The sequence below is a fragment of the Oncorhynchus masou genome, chromosome 12 (assembly GCF_036934945.1).
Source record: "Oncorhynchus masou masou isolate Uvic2021 chromosome 12, UVic_Omas_1.1, whole genome shotgun sequence".
Classification (NCBI taxonomy): Eukaryota; Metazoa; Chordata; class Actinopteri; order Salmoniformes; family Salmonidae; genus Oncorhynchus; species Oncorhynchus masou.
In genome coordinates this window covers 49,401,767-49,419,193 of record NC_088223.1, presented here as the reverse complement: position 1 = coordinate 49,419,193, position 17,427 = coordinate 49,401,767, and the positions used below count along the sequence as shown (strand labels likewise).

Genomic DNA, 17,427 nt, shown 5'->3' with positions numbered 1-17,427 from the left:
ATGAATGGTTTCCATGGACTTGTCAGTCGCTAGATGGCACTATGCGCCTATTTTAAACATTTTGGAACTCCCATTACCTTCTTATCAAGACGTGCTTGTTAACAGGACAAACAGGAAGTGCGTAAGGTTTGGGAGAGTAGTTGAAAAATATTGTGGCTAATGTAAAAAATTACGTTTACGGTGCGTCGAGGAATTGCCGAGTAAATTGCATTTGTTGTAACGAGGTGGTCTATATAAATACAAGTCAACCATTGCTCCTTTTATAATTACAGTCGGATACATGTAGCCAGCCAGATTTGACGCGTCACAGAGACTACAAAGGCGTTGATTGATTGCGTGATGATGTGTGCTCTTTATTCTTACTAGATCATTATTTTAGGATTGGTTTAGAGTGATAGAGTAGCATAGCACCTGGTTGCAACGTATTCACGACGTGGAGTGACGATGACATTACAAGTGGGTTGCCTATCATTCAAGCAGCCGTATGCAGGATTAGTACTGGACGGTGTAAAAAGTATTGAGACACGTTGGCGCCCTCTGCTATCCACAATGGAAAACTGCACTCTAGCTATTCATATTGCGCAGAAGGACTGGGAGGCCGACCAGTGGAGAGACATCCTCACCCATACACTGGGAATGAGCCACATGCAAATAGAGGAACTTCTAGCATCCGGAGACAGATTTGGCCGTGGAGTCGTAGCAGGTAAAACAGACTTTTGCATGATTGAGCAAGTAGTGAGGACTTAAACGCAGCACATCCCATGTTTGTTTTAAACTCGATTTTCAATTGTAAAGTTGATGAATCTCCAACCCCCGTCATGTCTTGTTTTTAGGCTTGGTGGAAGTGGGGGAGACCTGGTGCTGCTCTGACAATGTGCCAGAGAAGGATCTGAGGGAGCTGGAGAAGGCAGCAGTGCACACTGGGCTCACAGAGAAACACCTCACACAACTGTCAAACCCACGCTGGCTCAAGGAACCCCTTTATGCCAGAGGTCACAAAGACATATGGACAGTAGATATCCCAGTGCAATTACTGCCATCTGCGTAGTTGTAATAAAATAATGTATACTCATTTTGTACTGACAGGATCATCTATCAAGTTCGGGAGGCAATATATTTGTAGACTACTCGCTTTCGCTTTAAGGTGCAATAAATGACCAACGGACCAAAGTATTGTCAAGGTTATTGTATATCCTGCATGTCTAAAATTCATATAGACACCATAACTTTGTTGCCATAGGCATTTATTATGAATCTAGATCTGTTTGCAGGGAGAATGGGAGGTCTGAATCATTGGAGAACTGTGGGAGGTGAATCCCTGTGGCAGGGAGGAGGTAAAAGAGGTTAAGGGTGCCATGCCTGCCATCACTAATGGAAGACCGAAGGATATCCAGGTGGTGGTCATGTAGGTCTGGAGCTGGGCTAGACAAGCTGCTCGGGCATTCCTCTTTAAGAACTGGGTAGTCAACCAGTGCTTGGGCTGCTGTTGCTGTGTTCTTCAGCCTCCTGGCCTGAAGTGCAAAGGGTCTGGTGCCAACGATATGGCTGAAGTTCTTGGGAGTGGAGCTCTGCAGTTCAGCCCGGTCCGAGTCCCATTGCCTGTATCTGCAACGCTTGGGCTATGCTGGTGACCAGCGCTGGTCTCATTGCTGTTACCTGATTTCTCCCTCCCAATGCCTTTGACCTGCACACATCTCTTCATTCGTGACAGGAGGTGTTTGGATGCTTGGTCGGGATTGGAGTGGTAGTGCATAACAGAATAAAAAGTCGGTGTCAAGAAATCACACGTCCGAATCGGAGACGACCGTAACACAATTTGATATTCACGAAACGTGCCTTTGACGTCCATGCATGGTCTTCCCAAGCCATGAAGGTGCTCAGTGAAAGTCAACCTCGATACCAGGGAAAGCTCTTAAATCCATTAGGTGTTGAGTTGGCGTAGAAAACTCGTCATGCTAGACGTTTCGCAGATTTTTGGATGGTTCAGTACTTTTACCTCCCGTGTGAATAGCTCCTCGTCTTCTCAGTGCTTGCATTTCCGTCTGGCCCCATTTTCATAGATTCTGTCATTTCTCTCTCTACAATGGTCCACAGTTGTTTTGAGAATGAAATGTAATAAAAATGGGCATCCACCGGGTTCATTTTTGAGTCTGAACGGTATCTTAAGGTTTCTTGGAAATGTTTTTCTGAGACTGAATCTGGAATGCACTCTCTTCCTCTTTTAGTCCTCGACTCCAAAGTGTATACCAGCTCAGAGTGTATACCAGCTCAGAGTGTATACCAGCTCAGAGTGTATACCAGCTCAGAGTGTATACCAGCTCAGAGTGTATACCAGCCCAGAGTGTATACCAGCCCAGGGAGAGAAACGAGAACGCCAACTTTCTGCATGTTTCTTTTGCGTGGAAACTTTGGAAACCGAAATGTCACATACTTTCAAAATGAATATGCAACCTAGACATCAAGCCCTATATGCATGGCGTTAAGGAGCAAAATTACCCGCCAAGCTTTAGAATTGTGATTTCAATGAAAATATTCTTATTCTATTGTTAAAATCACAATTCAGATTGTTATAAATGGAAGGAATCAAACATTCTAGGCCATTCTTTTGTTGAAAAATAAAAGGCAACACGAGAATGATTAATTTATTTCACTATATAGAAACAATGGGTGAATGGGCAAGTAGAATGTGCGTCTTGCAGTGTTGTAGAACTCGAGACCACATATTTGTTATATCAAGCTTCGCCGTCAGAGAACGCACATCTGCGCATTTTCACATTGTACATCACTCTCTAGTTTAATGACGCACCACTCATTCGGACAACCCGTTCATCCGTAAAGCAGCACACCTCGTAAACCATAACAACGTACGGTATGACGAACAGCACGAACTGCTACTCTCTGTGTTCTGAGTCTGTCCACTGGCAGTTCCATCTCACAACCTAGCAAGAGAGATGCCGGGGAGACCTGTGTTGTGTGTTTTCTTGCTCTGTAGTGCATTAAGCGTTTGTTTCAAAGCAGTTTGGAATGTGCACCCCTGGACCAGGTCCGCTCTGGTGCTGTTCTTCAGCGTTTGGTTGAAGCCTTCCACCCCTCTGTTAGCTTGTGGGTTGTAGTAGGCCGTGGGGATGTGTTTTGATTACCTTGTTACTGAGATTGTTGAGTTCCCCTGAGGTTAGCTGGGGCCCATTGTCCGTGGTGAAGGAGAGTGGTAGGCCCCAGCTTGTGACCAGGCTGTCTAGGATGTCCATGGCCTGTGCTGTGACAGTTCCGACAGGAACCACTTCTGGTCACCACACAAGGTCTCGACATCGCTGATTGACCTTCACCCAATTGAGCCTCGTGCACCATTGATAGAACACGCGCATGCAGACCACTCAGGACCACAGTGCAAAACCCTCGAGAGACAGACTTCTTCCCAGCAAGACAGTTTGTGCTTCACACTGGCGAAAGTCTCCAGCTCTTCTGACACACGTGCTGGCCTTCCAGTGCGTATGTAGGTGCGCAGGGTAGACAGCGTGGGATCCTGTTCCGGTGCTTGCTTCAGCTCCTCCAATGAGACGGCTGATTGAAGGGGAACGTAGATTATTTATAAGATCAAATCAAATGTATTTATATAGCCCTTCGTACATCAGCTGATATCTCAAAGTGCTGTACAGAAACCCAGCCTAAATCCCCAAACAGCAAGCAATGCAGGTGTAGAAGCATGGTGGCTAGGAAAAACTCCCTAGAAAGGCCAAAACCTAGGAAGAAACCTAGAGAGGAACCAGGCTATGTGGGGTGGCCAGTCCTCTTCTGGCTGTGCCGGGTGGAGATTATAACAGAACATGGCCAAGATGTTCAAATGTTCATAAATGACCAGTATGGTTGAATAATAATAAGGCAGAACAGTTGAAACTGGAGCAGCAGCACGGCCAGGTGGACTGGGGACAGCAAGGAGTCATGTCAGATAGTCCTGGGGCATGGTCCTAGGGCTCAGGTCCTCCGAGAGAGAGAAAGAAAGAAAGAAGGAGAGAATTAGAGAGAGCACACTTAAATTCACACAGGACACCGAATAGGACAGGAGAAGTACTCCAGATATAACAAACTGACCCTAGCCCCCCGACACAAACTACTGCAGCATAAATACTGGAGGCTGAGACAGGAGGGGTCAGGAGACACTGTGGCCCCATCCGAGGACACCCCCGGACAGGGCCAAACAGGAAGGATATAACCCCACCCACTTTGCCAAAGCACAGCCCCCACACCACTAGAGGGATATCTTCAACCACCAACTTACCATCCTGAGACAAGGCTGGGTATAGCCCACAAAGTGATTGTATTTTGAACAGTTTTTGCATATTTTCCCACAGGCTGGGCAGTTTGACGCCCTTGAATTGTGAGAGCTAGCCCCACAGTTGCCACAAATATTTCTGTTTGTTTGTCTGTGCATGCTGCACAGGCATGTCTGTGTCCATGCAGCTATCCACGTGGGAGGGCATGCGCAGTGAGTGATCGTTGTAGTGCGCGTGAAGTTGCTGTGAGAATGGCTGGGGGCCGAGTGCATGCTGCAGAGCTGTTTGTTAGCATAGTAGAGCGTTCCAAAGCCGCTATTTTAATAGCTCCATCAAGTTATAAATTATCTGATTCCAAAAGTAGCTTCTCCCTTGTCTTTTCACATAATGTCCCGTCTATCAGCTGATCCCTGATGATCTCCTCCTGAAGTGTCCCATAGTTACAAGAGCTAGCCTAAATCCTCAGATTAGCAACATAGCTTTGAATGGACTCACCCGGGCGTTGGTGTCTTTTCCGTAGCCGGCAGCGTTGGAGGACCACTCGCTCTTTCGCGGCGAAGTGGTTCTTTAGGACGCTGACTGCAGCGGTGAATGTAGGAGCCAATCCAAACGCTCTGATAATCCTCTGCCGAGGCAGTGACTGAGCAGTGCTGTCCTCCGCTTGTTGGAGATAGTAGAACAGTCCATAGCTTCGAGATAAGTCTTAACTTTGAAGCCAGTTATTCCACGGGATTGGAGGTTTGCCAGGCAAGGTGAGGAATGGTGCTGGTGGTGGTAAACTGAATTCAGCCATCTTCGTCACCAATGTTATATCTGGCTTCGCTGTCAAAGAACGCACATCTGCACAGTTTCACATTGTACATCACTCTCTCGTTTAATGATGTGCCACTCATTCTTACAGCACACAGTGTCGTAAACCATAGCGTTCAGTACGTTATACCATACATAACAATATTGATTGCGGTTTTGACTCGGTCTTGGACAGTGAGGACTCATAATTTCTTCCCGAGTCCAGCAAAGTAAAAACAACTCATATCAGCTTCCATTTAGTCAGCGCATAAAACCCCTTCACCAGGCCAAATACACTGTTCAAAAAAATAAAGGGAACACTTAAACAACACAATGTAACTCCAAGTCAATCACACATCTGTGAAATCAAACTGTCCACTTAGGAAGCAACACTGATTGACAATAAATTTCACATGCTGTTGTGCAAATGGAATAGACAACAGGTGGAAATTATAGGCAATTAGCAAGACACCCCCAATAAAGGAGTGGTTCTGTAGGTGGTGACCACAAACCACTTCTCAGTTCCTATGCTTCCTGGCTGATGTTTTGGTCACTTTTGAATGCTGGCGGTGCTTTCACTCTAGTGGTAGCATGAGACGGAGTCTACAACCCACACAAGTGGCTCAGGTAGTGCAGCTCATCCAGGATGGCATATCAATGCGAGCTGTGGCAAGAAGGTTTGCTGTGTCTGTCAGCGTAGTGTTCAGAGCATGGAGGCGCTACCAGGAGACAGGCCAGTACATCAGGAGACGTGGAGGAGGCCGTAGGAGGGCAACAACCCAGCAGCAGGACCGCTACCTCCGCCTTTGTGCAAGGAGGAGCAAGAGGAGCACTGCCAGAGCCCTGCAAAATGACCTCCAGCAGGCCACAAATGTGCATGTGTCTGCTCAAACGGTCAGAAACAGACTCCATGAGGGCCCGACGTCCACAGGTGGGGGTTGTGCTTACAGCCCAACACCGTGCAGGACGTTTGGCATTTGCCAGAGAACACCAAGATTGGCAAATTTGCCACTGGTGCCCTGTGCTCTTCACAGATGATAGCAGGTTCACACTGAGCACATGTGACAGACGTGACAGTCTGGAGATGCCGTGGAGAACGTTCTGCTGCCTGCAACATCCTCCAGCATGACCGGTTTGGCGGTGGGTCAGTCATGGTGTGGGGTGGCATTTCTTTGGGGGGCTGCACAGCCCTCCATGTGCTCGCCAGAGGTAGCCTGACTGCCATTAGGTACCGAGATGAGATCCTCAGACACCTTGGGAGACCATATGCTGGTGCGGTTGGCCCTGGGTTCCTCCTAAAGCAATACAATGCTAGACCTCATGTGGCTGGAGTGTGTCAGCAGTTCATGCAAGAGGAAGGCATTGATGCTATGGACTGGCCCGCCCGTTCCCCAGACCTGAATCCAATTGAGTACATCTGGGACATCATGTCTCGCTCCATCCACCAATGCCACGTTGCACCACAGACTGTCCTGGAGTTGGCGGATGCTTTCGTCCAGGTCTGGGTGGAGATCCCTCAGGAGACCATCCGCCACCTCATCAGGAGCATGCCCAGGCGTTGTAGGGAGGTCATACAGGCATGTGGAGGCCACACACACTACTGAGCCTCATTTTGACTTGTTTTAAGGACATTACATCAGTTGGATCAGCCTGTAGTGTGGTTTTCCACTTTAATTTTGAGTGTGACTCCAAATCCAGACCTCCATGTGTTGATAAATTTGATTTCCATTGATCATTTTTGTTTGTTTTTGATGTCAGCACATTCAACTATGTAAAGAAAAGTATTTAATAAGAATATTTCATTCATTCAGATCTATGATGTGTTATTTTAGTGTTCCCTTTATTTCTTTGAGCAGTGTATATAACTTAGTTAATATAGCCACATACAAACATGGTCACTTTTGTTTTCTTGAGTAAGGCAGCTCCAAAATGCAGATATTTCGGCCGAGCTCAGTGCTTTCTGTGGTGGTGGGTAAGCCAGCAGGAAATACAGAGTGTTGCACCGTGATTGTTTCAGTGTACTGTCACTCATGGGGAGTCTACATCACCGCCAAGTCTAAGGGTAGAGCTAGAAAATTCTAGCCCCTTTGGTGCTGCCATAAAGTTACATTAGAAGTGCCCATCCAAGAAGGCTCAAGGTCATTAGCCACAGAGAAGATGACATCAAATTATGTTATATGTACAGTAGCTTTGAATGGACTGATCATGTCAACATCATACTTTCAAAATCTTAGTTGCAGTCATCATCATGAATCAAGTTGACAATCTACTGGCAAATCCTTTTTAATCCTCGTTGTATGAAGAGAAATTATAGATAAAACATATCGGTGCTCACCGGCCATTGGACATAAACATTACACAACAAGTTGGAAATCGCACATTCAACAAAGTGTGATTGGGGAAGGAATCAGTGACAGTTGCTAACTGTAACCATTGCAAAAGCAATCATTAGCCTGCTATTCAAAACAAGTCACCAACAGAATGTTCCAGTCTCATCATTTTCTCTTCCTACTTTTCCCTTTATGATATAAGCCTAAAGTGTGTGGTAGTCTTCAATTAGGCTAATTAAATAAAGCTCATATGGCGTATTTAATTTACCACCAACAAAATGTCGACAGGCTACATTTTTTGCACATGATAAATAACCCTATTTGTGTAGACTATTCGATTACCGAAGAAAATATGTTGCACATTGTTGTAACAAACTCATGGTTTTGGCATGACGCTTAGAGTGTTGGTCCAATTGAAGTTGGAATGTCAGCTATATACAGTATAAATTGCCTACTGTATGTGCTCTCCAAATTGATATTAATTAAACCAATCCATACTAGAGGAGGATATTTCAAATCGACAATCCAATCAGACCAGTCTCGCAGTGAGCTAGCGCGAGGTTGTGTACGCCCCTATTAAAGCCTGAACCGACGTGGGATCGTGTGACTGACTGCGTTCAAACAAGCGACACAGGTAGGCAGACCACAAATCCTATTGAAAGCAAAAAATTGAAAGTTTTGTAATATATTGGCAGCCTATAAGAAATGGAGTTTTGGATAATGTTTCTCATTCTTTACACTGTGTTCATATGCTCTATTCATAAACAGTTGAATTAATTAGCTAGTGGCCTAATTTCTGTTTTTTGGGGGGTAGATTATCGGGATATTTGTAGGTTGAAAAGCCTTTGTAATTTGTTCCATTAAATATGATATATTTTTTAGACTGTTAATTATTGGATATTTAAATCATTCAAATGGGTGGCTATTTAAGCCATTTAAGAAACAATCGGCCATCAAATGTTTTTTAAAGTCTGACAATCTCATGAAACGACACCATTTCGTTTAAATCTCAGTTGCACTTTAGTTCCCTCGATACATTTCATTTTTTTTCTTTTGCGTTTCGGTTTGCAGTGTTTGACTCGGTTTTACCATCGATAAAACGTGCACAAGTCATGACTGGCTTGTGCAGCCTTTTGTTACTGACGGCTCTGCCGGGCGGTGCTTGGGGAACTTTGACAAACTGACGTAATGTCCGCTTTTGGAAATGAAACGTTTGATATATATATATATATATATATATATATATATCTCAATCTCAAACGTTTGATATCAGAACGTAGGTAATGCGTTGACATTGCTCCCGTGACGTTTGTAATCCGAGGCTGTGTGGCTTTGTTCCCTAGCAGTGGAACAGAGGCCATTTTATTCAATGTACTCCTATAGCAGATCCACCCTTCTCCATACCGCATCAAATAGCCTAGTCCCCATACAAGCGCGCACTTAGAATTTTGTGTTAAAATATGCCTAATAGATCTATTTGTGGCGGGGGAAAAACACAAGAAGCTGTTAAATTTAAAGTACAGTTTCTTTCATGAGAATACAATTCACAAAATGGAGGATTTAATCTTTCCTGGTGAGGAATTCTCTTCAATCTGCAAGTGGGACAATGAGGAGTTGCATCACCAACATTCACTAAAAATAGTTTCTTCAAATTAATCTGTGTTTTGGTGGTGGATCATACAACTAAATGTCTCCAATTAATTAATTTAGAAAGCTATACTACCTAAAGTTATATAAAAATCTGATACAGTGCGTTTGGAAAGTATTCAGACCCCTTGATCTTTTTCTCACATTTTAAAACATTACAGCCATATTCTAAAATGGATACACACAATTCCCCATTATGACAAAGCAAAAAAACGTATTTTTGTGTGCAAATCGCTCTCAAAAAAAACTTTTTAATATGACATTTAAATAAGTATTCATACCCTTTACTCAGTACTTTGTTGAAACATTTTTTGGGCACCGATTAAAGCCTGGAGTATGATGCTACAAACTTGGTGCAACTGTATTTGGGGAGTTTCTGCAGATCTTCTCAACCTCTCAGGTTGGGTGGGGGAGCGTTGTAGCACAGCTATTTTCAGGTTTCTCCAGAGATGTTTGATCTGGCTTTTTTACTGAGGAGTGGCTTCCGTCTGGACACTCACTATAAAGGCCTGATTGATGGAGGACTGCATAAATGGTTGTTCTTCTGGAAGGTTCTCCCATCTCCACAGAGGATCTCTGGAGCTCTGTCAGAGTAACCATTAGGTTCTTGGGCACTTCTTACCAAGGTCCTTCTCCCCTGATTGCTCAGTTAGGCCTGGCAGCGACCTCTAGGATAAAGTCTTGGTGGTTCCAATCTTCTTCTGTTTAATAATAATGGTGGTCACCGTGTTCTTGGGGACCTTCACTCCTGCAGCCATTTTTTTGGTACCCTTCCCCAGATCTGTGCCTCGACACAATCCTGTCTCGGAGCTCTCCGGGCAATGCTGATTTATTATAGACAATTCCAGATTCGGCCCTATGTTTTTGCGGGCCCTAAGCGCAAGATTTGGTTTGGGGACCCCCCTACCTCACGGGGCAAACATTTTAGTGGTCCCTCTCTTGACAGCGGAGAAAATGTCAGTTTTAAAGTAAAGTTCATGGCAAAATGCGTAGAATTGCAGGGAGTGGAGATAATTTGGCTGTTTGTAAAACTACACTGAACAAATATATAAATGTTTCAGTGCTAGTCCCATGTTTCATGAGGTGAAATAAAAGATACCAGAAATGTTCCATACGTACAAAGCTTATTTCTCAAATGTTTTGCACAAATTTGTTTTACATCCCTGTTAGTGAGCATTTAATATTTTGTCAAAATAATCCATCCACCTGACAGGTGTGGCATATCAAGAAGCTGATTAAACAGCGTGATCATTAAACAGAGACACCTTGTGCTGGGGATAATAAGGCCAATCTAAAATGTGCTGTTTTGCCACACAACACAATGTCACAGATGTCTCAACTTTTGAGGGAGCATGCAATTGGCACGCTGACTGCAGAAATGTCCACCAGAACTGTTGCCAGAGAATTCAATATTCATTTCTTTACCATAAGCTGCCTCCAGCGTCATTTTAGATCATTTGGCAGTACGTCCAACTGGCCTCACATCCGCAGAACACAGCCAGAACACAGGACCTCCACATCTGTCTGCTTCACCTGCGGGATTGTTGGGGGGGGGATTTCTGTCTGTAATAAAGAAGTTTTGTGGGGAACAACTCATTCTGATTGGCCTGGCCTGGCTCCCAAGCGGGTGGGCCTGTGCCCTCCAATGTTGCATTTCTTTTCTTCATAATATTTTCATGCATTTCTACAAATTTTTGCCATGGGGTGGAGAGAAGTTTTAAAGCTGAATATTACAAAACGTGATTTTTCCAAGGGATTGAAAATGCGACTTTTATTTAAGACACCTTTGCTTACTGTTTCTATAATGTGGCTGATTACAAAGGAGGAAAAGGAAAACTGGGCAGGGCAGGAGCCTCTAAATTGGCGGAATAAGGTGGAAGACGATGACGATGAGGAAGATGAGGATTACTAATAGAAAAGTGTATTGTGGTTTGTTAAGACACTGGCCATTTAGATGAGAGCACACATCTGTAGGTTTACACCGAGTTCAACTGTCCCAGAAGAAAACATCAAATTGGTTTTGAAACTGGTTTCTCACTGTAGTTTCTTTCTGGCTGTCATTTTGAGTCTTTAACATTTTGCTCTCCAGTGTTCGTCTTGATCCCTTTTGCTTTTTTTGAAAAGCTGAACAAACCTATTCACAGTGATAGCATAAGGGTTCATACCCTATACAATGCTTGTATGGTGATGTGTATGCTACTATATGGTTGTTGAAATAGATTTAGATTTAATTTTTCTATTTTACATTTCAAGGAATTGTAAGTTTGCGTTTGAGGGAGTTGTATGTGTATCTAGACACAAAATCCATAGACTTGAGGTAGGTGTCCAGTCTGACAATCAGGTATTCGGGTAACATTGCCGTGGCCTGTTATGCCATTTCAATGTGATCCATTTCAATGTGTTATGGCTGAAAGGAATGAGAACCAATTTCATCATATGTTTTTTGTTTTGTTGTTAATTTGGATAAGTGGAATGACATTTTAGATGTTAACATTTCTCCATCTCTTGACCAGTGGTGACAATACATCTGTTGGACAAGGCAGGAGTTTTTCTTTGCACCTGCACAATTTGTTTTGTATGCCTCTGATCTAAAAAATAAATAATTACGTTTTTACGTTCTGTGTGGACTAAATTGATTTATTCCCTCTATGGAAATGACCGATTTTTGGTATTTTTGTGGCCTTTCTTTAGCGGTAAATGTAATAAACATTATGCAACATTGTGGTATTTTGATTTTACATTTTAACATTTAGCAGATGCTCTTATCCATAGCAAGTTACACTACTGTTGTGACAGGCATGCATATTTTAGTAGCAACGTTAAAACTCATTATTACACTTAATAGGAACATGTCACAATTCTGAGAATTTAAGAATTTAGCTGCTTAGAAGTATTCTTATCTTTAAGAAATGGTATGCTTTGGGCCCTGAAAGTGCTCCCTGGAAAGCCAATGTCCTGGATTTAATCTTGAAGGTTAATAATACATTTTTTAAATAGCTCCTCCCATTGAGTTTTGCGAATATCATCTGCAACCCACCTTTCCCCACATGCACTACACCAAATACGCTGCACAGTGTAGTTGAACACGTTCTTCTTTTGTAGGTTATTTATTATCCAACAAAAAGTTTGCCCGAAAAATCCAAATGTCTCATCATATCCGTCTTTAATTACCTTATTTACCTAAGCCTTGATGACTCTTGACTGACACACGTACAACACAAGGTTGTTTTGTTGTTCAGTGGAAACGTCTAGTGAAGGACAAAGCTGAACAGGATGGCTGTCATTCAGAATGTGATTTTTTTTTAAACCGTGAACATGACAAAAGAGTGGAAGAAAGGGTTGAGGTCCTTCATGGTGACCCTGGAAATCTCTCCTCTCACATAGGGGGTGTTGCGTGTGTGCTGAGCGGTCAGTCCTTCGACGCGGTCAAGGTGAAGATGCAGACGTTCCCCAGCCTGTACCGTGGCTGCCTGGACTGTTCCCTGATGGCATACCGCCACGACGGGCTTCGGGGGCTCTACCAGGGAAGTGTGCCTGCTCTACTGGCCAACTTGGCAGAGAACGCTGTGCTCTTCGCCTGCTACGGGACCTGCCAGCAGCTCACCAGGAGAGTCTTTGGGCTGGGGAAAGGGTCTCACATCAGGTTGGCAACAGAGGATCTCTGTCTTAGCACTCTCATCTCATCCCTCTCCCCATTCCCCATGTGTCTGGCTGAGGGCTTAAAAAATGCAAAGCAGTCTCTTCGTCTGTTATTGTGTTTTGATGCGGTTTCTCTTTGCTCTCCTGTAAATCTCTCGCTCGTTGTCTATAACGTCTTTGTCACAGTGACATGCAAAATGCCCTGTCTGGGTCCCTGGCGTCTGTCTTGTCCTCGCTTGTTTTGTGTCCCACAGACCGTGAGATGAGGATAGTGGGAAAGACCCCCCTTGCATCACACATGTAAGCATCGCAACTGTTCTGTGGACACCGGGATCATGTTGTCATTGTCGTTCAACACAAATAGTACACACATGGGTGGCAGGTCATCCCTTTTTGCTTATCTTGCAAAAACACGGTAAACTGGTGAATGAAATATGTCTCAGGAAACCATATTACCTTAGGGTTCTACTCGAAAGCACATCAGGCACATCTTACAATGCACAAGTAAGACGTTGTGTGATGTGATAATAGATGATGTGTTTGGTTGTATTCTGGTGCTCTCCTTCTCCCAGTTCCACCTGGTCGGTGGTGAGGGACATATTGAAGACAGATGGTCCTCAAGGCCTCTTCCAGGGAATGACCAGCACCTGGCTCAGAGAGGTGCCTGGATACTTCCTCTTCATTGGGGGCTATGAGATCTGCAGAACCCTCTTTACAAAGACTGGCCAGTCCACGGATGAGTTGGGTGAGTCCATTCCTTATGACTCCACTGAAGGGATTCAACTTCTCATTTAGCTATTCAGCAAATTCCAGATTAGATAGATGTCTATGGTATAGCTTTACGCAACTAATTTTATGATTTGTTTTTGTCTTTAGTAGATGCTGTTCCGCTGTTAACCTCTAGCATCGAGCAATCCCATATCCGGGAGCGTAATCATAGCCTCAAGCTCATTAGCATAACGCAACGTTAACTATTCATGAAAATCACAAATGAAATGAAATAAATATATTCACTCACAAGCTTAGCCTTTTGTTAACAACACTGTCATCTCAGATTTTCAAAATATGCTTTTCAACCATCGCTACACAAGCATTTGTGTAAGAGGTATTGATAGCTAGCATAGCATTAGCCTAGCATTCAGCAGGCAACATTTTCACAAAATCAAGAAAAGCATTCAAATAAAATCATTTACCTTTGAAGAACTTCGGATGTTTTCAATGAGGAGACTCTCAGTTAGATAGCAAATATTCAGTTTTTCCAAAAATATTATTTGTGTAGGAGAAATCGCTCCGTTTTGGTCATCACGTTTGGCTAAGAAAAAAACCTGAAAATTCAGTCATTACAACGCTGAACTTTTTTCAAAATTAACTCCATAATATCGACAGAAACATGACAAATGTTGTTTAGAATCAATCCTCAAGGTGTTTTTCACATATCTATTTGATGATAAATCATTTGTGGCAGTTGCCTTTCTGCTCTGAACTGAATGGAAAAGTGGACGCAGTTGGAGATTGCGCAATAATTTTGACGGAGGACAACAAGCGGACACCTGGTAAATGTAGTCTCTTATGGTCAATCTTCCAATGATATGCCTACAAATACGTCACAATGCTGCAGACACATTGGGGAAACGACAGAAAGTGTAGGCTCATTCCTGGCGCATTCACAGCCATATAAGGAGACATTGGAACACAGTGCCTTCAGAATCTGGGCCATTTCCTGTTTGAAATTTCATCTTGGTTTCGCCTGTAGCATAAGTTCTGTGGCACTCACAGATAATATCATTGCAGTTTTGGAAACGTCAGAGTGTTTTCTTTCCAAAGCTGTCAATTATATGCAGAGTCGAGCATCTTTTCGTGACAAAATATCTTGTTTAAAACGGGAAAGTTTTTTATCCAAAAATTAAAAGAGCGCCCCCTATATCGATCAGTGGAGGAGTTGGTGGGGCCGCCTTTTGTCTGGCAGTGTACCCCATAGATTCAGTCAAATCCAGAATCCAGGTTCTATCTATGTCAGGCAAGCAGGCTGGGTTTATCAGAACACTGCTCTGTATCACGAGGACAGAAGTTGAGAACATACCACGTTATTTTTCCTAATCTGATTCTATTCCCCAAGTCGTCTAAACTACATGGCATTCTGTCTCAAATGTGTTCATCAATAAACTTCTGGTTTCGTTATTTACCCTATCATTTGCTTATATACTCATGTTGGCAGCTTTCTTTTCCAGATAACAGAAATGAATGAACTCAATAGCTCACAGACGATTAGAATTCTCCCTCATAGTGCAGGCTCGTAATAACGTCTGGAATGGAGCGAATGGAATGGCATCAAGCACATGGAAAGCATGTGTTTGATGTACTTGATACCGTTCCACGTATTCGGCTCCAGCCGTTACCATGAGGCCGTCGTCCCCAGTTAAGGTGCCACCAATCTCCTTGTAGTGCCTCGGGCAGTTTGAGCTCCTTTAGATTTCACATGTATGGGCTGTTATGCATCCACCCATCATGTGCTTGATGATGTATTGTCCCTGTTCCATGGGTTCCTGCTCTGTATTGTGGTCTAACCCCTACCGTCCTGCGGGCCTTCCCCTCCAACGGAGCTCTATTCCTGGCTTATGAGTGGACCAGAAGAACCCTCATCAACCACACATCTACAGCCTGAGTTTGTAGGGCTGGAGCAAGAGGTTTGTGAATTCAAATTCCCCAACATTCATCAACATCTATAGTATAAACCAGAAGACTGAAAGTTTTAAAAACTGACATTCAACATTTGTGGTAACCTCTGATCTTGTTTTGACCATGTTTTCTATGCTGGGTCAATAGGTTTAATGTCCAGCCACAGGACCTGATGAGTCAGTATTCAATCAATGGACTCCATGCAATCCAACAACATTCCACCCACTTGCCCGAGACATGCATCACACTATTTCAGACAGGATGTGTTGTCAACTAGTGGAGCACAATTATAAAAAATACCCATGTATTTACTGTATATATGTGTACATAAAAGCCTTTCATATTTTTAAATTTTATTTAACCTTTATTTAACCAGGAAAGTCTGTTAAGAACAAAATCTTATTTACAATGACGGCCTACCCAGGCCAAACCATAACCCGGGCAACATTGGGCCAATTTGTTGGCCGCCCTGTGGGACTCCCTATTACGGCCGGTTGTGATTACAGTCTGCATTTGAACCAGGGTCTGTAGTGACGCCTCTAGCACTGAGATGCAGTGCCTTAGACTGTTGCGCCACTCAGAATGTGACTACACCACTGATCAACAACATTGTTTTTTGTTATGTTTGCTCTTTTTCTACATGAGATATACACTGAGTGAACAAAACATTCAAGAACATCTGCTCTTTCCATGACACACACTGACCAGGTGAATCCAGGTGAGAGCTATGAGCCCTTATTGGTGTCACTTGTTAAAGGGGGGGGGGGTTAAAGGTTAAAGAAAGATTTTTAAGCCTTGAGACAATTGAGACGTGGATTGTGTATGTGTTCCATTCAAAGGTTGAATGTGCAAGACAAAAGATGTAAGCGCCTTTGAACGGGGTATGGTAGAAGGTGCCAGGCGCAATGGTTTGTGTCAAGACCTGCAATGCTGCTGGGTTTTTCACACTCGACAGTTTCCCATGTGTATCAGGGAATGGTCCACCACCCAAAGGACATCCAAGCCAACTTGGCAACTATGGGATTGGGAAGCGTTGGCCCATCCTGGCCCATGTTGATGCTTTCCACACCGGAGTCCATGCCCTGACGAATTGAGGCTGTTCTGAGCAGCGGAGGCTGTTGAGGGGAGAACGACTCATAATAATGGGATGGCATCAAACACCTGGAAACCATCTGTTAGATTTTTATTGATACCATTCCACTGATTCCGATCCAGTGGAATAGGGGGTGCAACTCGATATTAGGAAGGTGTTCCTAATGTTTGGTGTACGTTGTGAATATTACACTCAAGTCAAGTGTTATGCCTTCTTTATCATGACGGAGAAGCTACTGTATGTATGAAATGGACAACAATGTGTTCTTTTGAACATCTGAATCTAATCCAAACTCGAAGTAAAGAGATGTTAAGGTAATGGGAACACTGTATCGAATTTGTTCAAATTCTTCATACCTTTCCAAGCTTTTTTTTCTTCTCCCAGGTCAGCAGATGAACTGGTCATCTGATATTTTCTTTGCTGTCAGTGTGAACGCGGGGAGTCCTACGAAGCAGGTTTGAGGAGTTAGCGAGGTAACTTTGGTCAACTCTGAGTTCATTTCGGGATAACCGGTCAGACGAAAGTGGCTGACCTTTTAGCCAGGTACATTCCTATGGCAGCGAAACCTAACTCAGGCTAACCTGAGTTAGGCTCAGGGGCAGGCGAACTCACGGCTAACTCCACTTACCTTGAATGAAGTGACTGAGCCGCGAGTTGAGGACCAATGAAAGCAGATTCCCATCCCCTTCATTTGAGGAAGATGACTGATTAAATATTTTATTAATCAAATGTTTGAAAAAGGAAACCGCACACTGCTCTTGATATTATCTCTGATCTTTAATGAGCTTACGTGAGCTATAATAAGCTTATGATACTATCAAGAGCAGTGTGCGGTTTCCTTTTTCATCTGTTGCCATGCACCTGCACAAAAATTTGTTCAGATGTGCGAGTGCCTTTTGAATATTAATCAAATGTTTGTTTTGTGTAAAAAAAAAAAACATAACGTACACGTTTGGTGATGTCAGAATGCATTTTAAACGTT

General features: G+C 43.5%; 2 protein-coding genes across 2 annotated transcripts; both read left to right on the top strand.

Moving 5' to 3' along the window:
• Positions 1-82: 82 nt before the first annotated feature.
• On the top strand, positions 83-1,170 carry LOC135550266 (protein EOLA1-like). Its single transcript, XM_064980912.1, has 2 exons — positions 83-703; positions 834-1,170. Exons 1-2 carry the CDS (start codon positions 445-447, stop codon positions 1,046-1,048), a joined length of 474 nt encoding a protein of 157 aa, XP_064836984.1. The 5' UTR covers positions 83-444; the 3' UTR covers positions 1,049-1,170.
• Positions 1,171-7,989: 6,819 nt separating this feature from the next.
• Positions 7,990-17,188, top strand: LOC135550262 (mitochondrial ornithine transporter 1-like). Its single transcript, XM_064980908.1, has 8 exons — positions 7,990-8,024; positions 12,422-12,680; positions 12,863-12,976; positions 13,249-13,425; positions 14,587-14,744; positions 15,214-15,360; positions 15,500-16,070; positions 16,325-17,188. The coding sequence occupies exons 2-6, from the start codon at positions 12,475-12,477 to the stop codon at positions 15,336-15,338; spliced, it is 780 nt and encodes a 259-aa protein (XP_064836980.1). The 5' UTR covers positions 7,990-8,024; positions 12,422-12,474; the 3' UTR covers positions 15,339-15,360; positions 15,500-16,070; positions 16,325-17,188.
• The last annotated feature ends 239 nt before the right edge of the window (positions 17,189-17,427 follow it).

Bases quoted from the DNA above. Each gene is read 5' to 3' on its own strand.
- LOC135550266 (XM_064980912.1), top strand. From the start codon at position 445: ATGACATTACAAGTGGGTTGCCTATCATTCAAGCAGCCGTATGCAGGA. The intron at 704-833 runs GTAAAACAGACT...TCTTGTTTTTAG, and splicing joins TGGCCGTGGAGTCGTAGCAG to GCTTGGTGGAAGTGGGGGAG.
- LOC135550262 (XM_064980908.1), top strand. From the start codon at position 12,475: ATGCAGACGTTCCCCAGCCTGTACCGTGGCTGCCTGGACTGTTCCCTG. The intron at 12,977-13,248 runs GTAAGCATCGCA...TCCTTCTCCCAG, and splicing joins ACCCCCCTTGCATCACACAT to TTCCACCTGGTCGGTGGTGA. The intron at 14,745-15,213 runs TTGAGAACATAC...TCCCTGTTCCAT, and splicing joins CTGTATCACGAGGACAGAAG to GGGTTCCTGCTCTGTATTGT.